Source organism: Neophocaena asiaeorientalis, unplaced genomic scaffold (assembly GCF_003031525.2).
Source record: "Neophocaena asiaeorientalis asiaeorientalis breed wild unplaced genomic scaffold, Neophocaena_asiaeorientalis_V1.1 scaffold497, whole genome shotgun sequence".
Lineage (NCBI taxonomy): Eukaryota > Metazoa > Chordata > Mammalia > Artiodactyla > Phocoenidae > Neophocaena > Neophocaena asiaeorientalis.
This window is the reverse complement of record NW_020174568.1, coordinates 1,104,364-1,113,107: the sequence shown is the minus strand read 5'-3', so window position 1 is coordinate 1,113,107 and position 8,744 is coordinate 1,104,364. Positions and strand designations below refer to the sequence as shown.

The 8,744-nt window shown below is 52.8% G+C and overlaps 1 protein-coding gene across 4 annotated transcripts in view; it reads right to left on the bottom strand.

The window, feature by feature from the left end:
• LIMS1 (LIM zinc finger domain containing 1) overlaps nucleotides 1-8,744 on the bottom strand; it is a 67,288-nt gene that overhangs the window by 15,646 nt on the left and 42,898 nt on the right. For 2 of the 4 annotated variants that reach the window (XM_024757987.1, XM_024757986.1), the window contains exon 2: nucleotides 955-1,114. In XM_024757987.1, coding sequence (XP_024613755.1) covers nucleotides 955-1,110 — 156 coding nt within the window. In that variant the 5' untranslated portion in view covers nucleotides 1,111-1,114. Of the gene's footprint in view, nucleotides 1-954; nucleotides 1,115-4,453; nucleotides 4,753-8,744 lie in introns of those variants that run through there. The other 2 variants (XM_024757988.1, XM_024757985.1) reach the window with 2 other exon arrangements.

Here is an 8,744-nt window from a genome sequence, read left to right as displayed (position 1 = left end):
CACCCCCTCTCCCCCTGCTCCCCTCACCCTCTTCAGCCCCACCCTCCGGCTGTGGGTCCCTGGGTCCCCTCTTCTGCTCAGCCCCCCACACTGTCCCCTGCCGTTCCCAGCCCGAAAGCCATTGCCCTTCACGGAAAGAGAGATTCTCGTTCCAATTGCACAGGTTTCTGTCGTAGGGAATGTGTGTTTCTGGGACACAGCAGGAGCTGGAAAAATGCGTTTGAGTGGATAACACGGTGTCCCCGAGCTGTGTCTCGACACGCTGCGCCACAGGCTGGCCGGGAGCTTCCCTCCCAGGGGCATTGTTTCTGTGGGAAGATGCTGTCGAGTTGGCCAACAACTGACTTACTAATGACCTTTAAAAACCACTGTTCCTTCCCCAGGAATGGCCTGTAAAACAGAAAAAATTTTAAATCTGCTTGGTAGAAGGAGAAGGGGAAATCAAACAGTGGCCACCTCTGGGCGTCCCGGAACTCTACGTGTACGTGTCGCCACGGAGAGAGACACATGCAAATGCGTACGGAGGGGACCACACACGTGCACGCACGCGCACGCACACACACGCACACACTGTCGTCCTCGCTCACAGCTCGGGGTCATCCCTAGACCAGCACCCCCAAAGCAGACGTGAGGAGGAGGTTCCAGGACTGGTCAGAATGAACACAAGTGAGCGCGGGCCACGTGGTGACACCACAGGATCAGGGAGGACAAGTGCTGGGGAAGAAGAGGAGACACAGAGAAGAGCTGGATACGGAGGGGGTGCCCCCTTCCCCCCCAAACAAGAGCCCCTTTAGGACACAGGTGCTGGGAGTTGTGGGGCAAGAGGAAGCGGGCCGTGCTGGGGCGGGGCGGGGGGCACCTGCAGGGCCGGCGGGCGAGCCCCAGACACCCGCCACCGTCACTGCCCAGGGCCACCCCTGCCCTCGCGCATGCCGCCCGCCCACCGGTACCCACCTCATAGAAGAGGCCCTCGGGGAACTGCTGGAAGCACTGGGCGCACACGAAACACTGCTCGTGGTACAGCTCGCCGTTGCTATTGACGATCTTCTCGGCGGGCGCGAAGCCTCCCCGGCAGCGCTCACAGCTGGCGTTGGCCAGGGCGTTGGCCATGTTGCTGCAACACAGAAGGGACACAGGTCACGGACGGCGGCCCTTCCCGGGAGCTCAGTCTGAGGCCACAACAATCATATCTTGTCCATAAAGCCCGCTTTCCCGCTTGCGACCCAAGGTCTCAACCCCACCCAGCGTCCGGGGTGCAGACCCTCTGGTTCGCCGACATTCCTGCATCCCCTGCCAAATGCCCACGACGCACCCACACCGCCTTCCAGGAGGCAGGGATGCAGGGGGCACCGAGAGCCGCCTCAAGGGCTGAGCCGACAGCCTGACGAGTGGCCTCATTAAGTCCCCCTCACGTGGGTCCGGACACGCTGAAGGCCCGGCCAGACGCAGGCCCCCTCGCACCCGCCGTGAGGGCCTGCCGAAAGCAGCTTCAGTAGCTCTACAACCCGCCAAATGCCTGGGCCCTATAATCCAACTGGGAAGACAAACGTTGAACACTAATATTACAAAATGCATCTTAAAAGCACAGAGTTTTCCACTCTGAAGATCATCTTACAGATGGTGAAGCGCAGGTTCAGAGACCAACGAGCCCAACCTTGCAAAGCTGTCCAGCTCACAGGAGACACAGGCCCAGAATCCAGGTCCCCCGCCCACGAGTCACAACCAGATGATGGCGTCGGGTCAAATGCTCGAGAGGACGTGAGAGGACCCTCTACGAGTCCCCGGCTGGTGAGTCCGGGCCGGGGTCCCCCTGGACCCCAGCACACGCGGGTGCTTCCAGTGAAGGCCCACGTCCCACCCAACCCTGTGCAGCCTGGAGGAAAAGCATACAATCAAGCCCGTGACCAGACCACTGCTTACTCTGAATCTCACATAAAGGAACGGCCTCCAGGTGGGGAGGTCCCCAGGCAGAGCAGGCGCTGGCCCAGCCAGCTTCGTGGTTTGCAAGTTTATTTTCAGGTATCCAGACCCCACGCAGAGCGCACGCTCTGCTCTGTGGCCGGCCCCGGGGCAGCTTCTGTCCACCCAGACACCCTGTCAGCCCAGCTGGGGAAGTCATCGCCAACGAACCTTCCCAGCCCCCCAGGCGGCAGGTGGGCGGGGGTCCATCCCACAGGCAGACGGGCTGCCCCGTCCCATCACAGCCTACATCTCACTGCTTCCTTAGCAAGGTTGGCGCAGCGCATGCTTCGCCCCCGCCTACCCCAGCGGAAGACAACCCCGCCCTCTTCCTCCAAAGCTCTCACCCAGCAGTATCCTGCCCTGTGGTATTCACACTCCACCAGAAGTGCCACGTTCACAACCCCACACCAAGCAAAACTCAATTAAAACGCCACCAGAAAAGGAAGGAAGGGAGGCAGCCTCACTGCTTGTGGCAAACCTGACCTGAGTCTCATACTAAATTGCATTTTCTACTTTGTCACTGCAAAGTTACTGTGGATCAGGGAGAAAAACCCATCAACTCCCTTCGTCACCTGGCTTTGCCATAAGCCAGACGAACAGCGGTAGTTTTATCGAAGCTCTGGAAAGGCTTGTTGCCCCCCCCTTCTCCAAAGTGGGGGCCAGCATCCACAGGCACCCGTCAACGAGGTGTGCTCAGCCCACAGCTGCCCCCATGGGCCTAGGACCATTTTGAGGACGAAATAAGAAAAAGTACATAAAACCACTTTGGAAACCAGAAGGTGCTACTCAAATATGAAGCATTATTATTACTTTAAAACTTTCTCAGAAGAGTCACCAAATTCTCAATGATTTTAGTAGAGCCCCAGGAGACCTACAAAAGAAGAAATCCTGGGACATCCTGACTCATGATTTCCTAGATGAGTGACCCTCTCGGGGTGGAAATGTCCTCCCTTTTCCCACATCTCTGTGGGAGGCCACATTTTCTTTATAAACTTCATGTGAAACAACATATTGCAGAAGGATGAATGCAGGTGAAACAGTTTTATCAAGACAGACATTAATGAGATTTGCAAAAATGTAATACAATGCCACTCTTCCCCCCAAGTTTTCTCATTTTGGAAACAATTTTCATAAAAACTTAATGAATATTAATATGTATTAATATTATTAATGTGCGATGAGCTTACTGTTATTTTAAATGAACTAATAAATACTTAAATTTTTCTCAGTTTTATTTTCTAATACAGTAAATGCTGATAAAACAAAAGCTATTTGGAGACCTCAATGTTGCTTTAAGAATGTAAACGGGTCCCAAGATCAAAATGTTTATCAATGACCTATTTATACTCATTACACTATAGACCGTTTACATTCAAGTTCAAATACTCAAATAGTTAGAAAACAGACACATTATACAAACAACCTCTCCCCACACACAGGAAAAATAAAGTAGTTTTAGAGATAAAGTAATATGTATCTTTGAAGAAGTACTCATTTCAATAACAAGCAGGAAAAGAAACAGAACATTAGAGGAAACTTCCAGGAAAACAACCAACCAACCAACAGTCTCACCCACCTACTCAACTGTTCACATTATTTCCCTTCCTCTCTTGTCTCTGACCCTCTGGCACTGTGTATTTGTTTTTTAATGGGCTGTAGTTAGCGCAGTTTTAGGTTTACAGCAAAACTGAGCGGGAGATACAGAGAGTTCCCATACACCCCCGACCTTGCAGGCACAGTGTCCCCGATGGCCAACATCCCCTGGATGGAAAACGGACACACGCATTCTTTCCACAGTGACTGTCACAGTTAACACAGATGATAGAAGCTACTTATTAAAAGTCAGGGATGATAGAACTGTCACTTGGTTAGTTATAATTAATAGGCTAATTTTTCAAAAAAGGATTTCCACGTCGGGAAACGTAAACCTCGGGGAACAGAAAAGCCTTCGTAACTGTCTGGTGAGAATTGCTTTGGCCGACCTGCTTCCACACATCAGCTGCACACAGAAAACCTGACTTCCTCGAGCTTTCCCTCGTTCAAGTGCCTCGTTTATCAAAGCGTGCAGAACAAAACCTCGAGCATTGAAGAGCAGAAAAGTAAACCCTAAAAGCGTCCTGACAGTTGATGAAGTATTTTGGTTACAGTGTGATTATAATTGCCCAATTAGTCTTAAACAGAGCTCCTCAGGAGTTGTAAAGAGAAGCAACATCTGTTGCAAAAGCGCAGGGAAAGGATGGGTGGAAACAGAATCAGGCCGTTAAATGCTCCTTCTGGCTAATGACTCCCTGGAGGCCCCAGGCACTCCCAGCTCCCAACAGGGAGACCTCAGCGCTGCATGGGCAGCGAGAAGACAGCGCTCTCCTCCTCCGTTTCTGCATTTCGTCCTGGACGCCCGCTCCACCCCGGGAGGCCCCACTGAAGGTGGGGCGATGTCAAAGCCCAAGGCAGGGAACCCGAGCCCCAGGAGAGGGCTGGGAGGGGCACTCACGATTTGATGTAGAAGTCACAAAACTCCTTGTAGACCCTGACGTCGCTGTGCCTGCGCTGCAGCCTGGACACGGCCCTCTCATCCTGGCCGCAGGGCGCCCGGTGTTCCCCGTTACAGGCCGCCGGGGGTACCTCCTCGCCCTCCGGGATGGCAGCGGGGCGCGGGCCCGGGAGTGCCATCGCGGAGCGGAACGGGGGACTGGACGGGTCAGGACGGAGGCACGGACACCCAGGCGGCGTCCCGGTCACTCCCCTCTCCGCTCCCACACGTCAGCGGCTCCAGGGTCGCACCGGCCCCTTCACATTAAGAGCTCCGGGCAAGGCAGTTGTGCCGGAGACGGTGTGGATTCGCTGAGCGTCTGGAAGCTCCAGGAACTTTCCCCGCACACACGGGACCAGCTGTGCGGCAGCCCGGCCGCCCTCAGGGGGGATGGAACAGCTGTGCAGGGGGTGCAGGCATGAACCCTGCTCTGTGACTCTGGCGCGGTGACAGCTCAGTCCCAGGCTCAGCAGGGGAAGAGCCGGCGTCCAGTTACAACTCCTTCCGTTTGGCCCCAGCTGAGCCTGTAACCAAGGCAGCCAGTCCTTCTGGGTCTTTATCACGGATAGAAGATAAAGGATGCGCTGCAGGCTCGCTGTGCTCCTTGCACACCACTGTCGGCTCCAGTGCACCAGGGTCGGCAGTGAAGTGATGAGGACACGTGTCCTGGGGCAGTGAAAGGGGCCCAATCTCTCCAAACCGACCTCCTGGCACCCCTGTGCCTCCCACCAGACCAAGGGGAACAGGTGGGAATCTAACAAATACAACAGACCAGTGAACACAATGAAAAGCAAGCAGACTCACAGATGCAGAGAACAGACTAGTGGTTTCCAGCGGGGAGAGGGAAGGGGGGAGGGGAGGCAGGGGCAGGGGGTTAAGAGACACAGACTACTACGTATAAAACAAACAAGCTACAAGGCTATACCGCACAGCACAGGGAATACAGCCAATATCTTCTGATAACTATAAATGGAGTATAACCTTTAAAAATGGTGACTCACTATGTTGTACACCTGTAACTTAAACAATATTGTACAACTAAACTTCAATTTTAAAACGTCAAGAAAATAATTTTTTAAAAATTAAAAAAACATTTAAACCTACATGGTTATATAAGATGCTGAAATTATATTTAGTGGTTTTTTTCTTTCAAAAAGAATATTTAGTGCTCTAATCAATCAAAAAGAAAAAAAGAAAACCTAGGGAGCAGGTGAAAGGCACACTGACTGACAGAGCAGGTCACACGAGAGACAGAAGGGCCATGAAATCATCAGCAAACAGACAAAACGCGTCTGAGACGTCCGCAGCATGATGGCCAGAACTGTAAACAGTGCTCCTAGGTGCTCACTGCCGTGTTCCCAGGAGGTACAGGTGGGGAAACCAGGGCACAAAGAGGCTGGATAACCAGTAAGTAGGTGGTGGAGTCGAGATTTAAACCCAGGTGGTCTGATCCCACAGACGAGATGCTAACTCTCTGTGGGAAAACGGTTACACGTAATTACTGGGGAGCAAAACAGGTTATCTAGAAAGGCTGGGTAGTGCATACAAAATGGGGCTAGAGGCAGAAAATGAGACATGCTCTCCTCATTCTGAACCCTAAGGATCTCGGGGTACAGGTCAGAATGGCCCCGGCCCAGAGCCTGCAGGGAATGGAGCAAGAGGCTCGCCATCTTTAAACAGGAAAGAAACAGCCTCGTGGTTAAAAAATGTTTGTTTACAGTGACCGTGTGGAATAGAGAGGGAAGGAGACAGCTGGTGTGGAGAGACACACAGAAACACACACACTCAGACAAACACAGACACACACACTCAGACACACACTGACACACAGACACACATAGACACGCAGACACACACTGACACACAAGACACACACAGATACACTGACACACACAGACACAAAGATGCGTGACAGATACTTGTGGTGAGTGAAAGGGGCTAATCATCCATCTACCTGGTCTGGGAAACCATGACCATCAGCTGCTGTTGGCACATCTAAAAACATAACCAATTATCTCGTTCCCCCCATAACGACTAGTCCCGTCTCTACTAGACAGGAAAGCAGCACTGCGGAGAAGCCGATGGTTCCTGAACACACGGTGCAATGAAGTCTCTCGTGCAGCAAGGAATTAATGTGAAGGACCTGCAATCACACTTTAAACTTTTTATCTTGACATAATTATAGTCACAGGAGGTTACAAAGATTGTACAGAGAAGACCTTTGTACCCTTCACACAGCTTCCCAATGACTACATCTTGCTTACAATGAAAACCAGGACTCTGACGCCAGCGCAATGTGTGTACAGGTCTGTGTCACCTTGTCACACCTTGTAGATCCGTGTAACTGCCACCCCCATCCAGACCTGGGGCTCTTCCAGCCCCACAAAGACCTCTCTCACGTCCCCTCTGACGGTCACACCCACCCTCCAGCAACACACTAGTCTGTTTTCCATCCACATAACTGTAATTTAGAGAATGTTTTTGCTGTGGACTGAATCTCTGTGTCCCCAGAATTCATACTGACAGCCTAATCCCAAGGCAACGGGATCTGGAGATGGCCCTGTGGGGTGTCAGCAGGGTCGAATGAGGTCATGAGGGAGGGGCCTTAATCCCCCGGGATGGGGTCAGAGACACCCAGGCGAGAAGACAGCTAGAGACAGCTGCCCACCAGCCAGGACGTGGGCCCTCAGCAGACAGGATCCGCTGGAGCCTTGATCTTGAGTTTCCCAGGCCCCAGAACCTCGAGAAACAAACCCTTCCTTAAGCCACGCAGCTATGGCGTTTTTGTTACAGCAGCCCGAGCTGACTAAGACAGCCTGTGACCATCTGAGACTGGCCTCTTCCACTCAGCAAAGGCCTGTGAAACCCACCAAGCTGCCGCGTATGTGGACTGCCTGCTCTTTTCACTGCCCAGTAGTATTCTGCGGTGTGTACACACCACAGCTTGTTTAACCATCACCCACTGGAGGACACTCCAGCAGCCTCCGGTCTGGGGCTGTTGTGAACGCAGCTGCGGGTAAGTTTCTGGGTGAATATCCGGTTTAATCTCTCTGGGTTGTGTGGGAAGGGTACGCTTAGTTTTCTGAGAAGCTGCCAAGCTGTTTAGAGTGGCTGTACCGCTGCACACGCCCACCGGCAAAGCATGAGAGATTCAATTCCTCCACACCATCGCCAGCGTTTGGTGTTACCATTACTTATTTTAGCTGTTTAATAGGCGTGCAGTCCCAATTTTATTATGCACATGTATTAAGTTCACGTATACGCAGGTAAGTACAAAAAGGAAGTCAGAAATGTCACTCCACCATATCATCGTACTGACAGAAGGGAAAAAGAGTAAATACATGTTATTTGGGAAAAAATTCAAACGCTACAGAGATGTATAGGATGAACAGTAAGGTGTCTTACTATTTACTTTGTGTTTGTCCTACTAATCTCAACTGTGCCTTTGATGAACTAAAGCGCTCAGTAAAGTGACCTGATCCTTGATCACCAAGGCTGAGAGTTGAGGTCGCGATTAGGGCAAATCTGGTGTGTTGTGTGTTTTGTTTCCCCGGCACCCTGAATGCAGCCAGGCTCGCCAATCTCTCTACGGACAGAGCTGCCAGAGGCTGTGCCTGGACAGGAAACACGTCCCGACCCTCCTCTCCACCAGCTACTAACTGTTCCACACCCTCCACGAGGTCCTTCTTCTCAGACTGTGCTGGAAACATAGTAAAGCGTCCCTCTGCTCTTGAAGCTCTGCTGTTTCGGGAACACTGTGTGAAGGCGACGCAGGAGGAAACCCTCCTTTTTCCCGGTTTCCTCTCCTTCCAGCTGGAACCGTGCCAACGAGGGCACACAGTCGCCCCAGAGAGACCGACCTGCCACTGGAGTCCAAGCCCCAGGTGCCCTTTGCCCATCAGCACAAGGGCGCCACGGCTGATGCGGAGGGGTAGACGAGGCTCCGCCTGCTGACACTTCTGCCGCCTCTCATTATTTCCTCCTTTCGTTTTTTAATCACCGATGTGTGGCCTAACTGGGAGCTGGGTTGGGGGCAGGCTGAGGGTTGAAGGGAGGAGCTGGAAGAGCCGTGGGCCCTTCATCACACATCTGCCCCTACTGGCCTCGTCCCAGGAGCTGGTTCTCGCAGAGAAGCTCTCAGGGCAGAGGGGAGTCCCTGGGCCTTCCACGCGCCCCTCATGCTCAAACAACACAGGAGTGAGAGGCGAGGCTGCAGAGCCACCGGCTGACGGGGAGGGGTGGAGGCATGGTG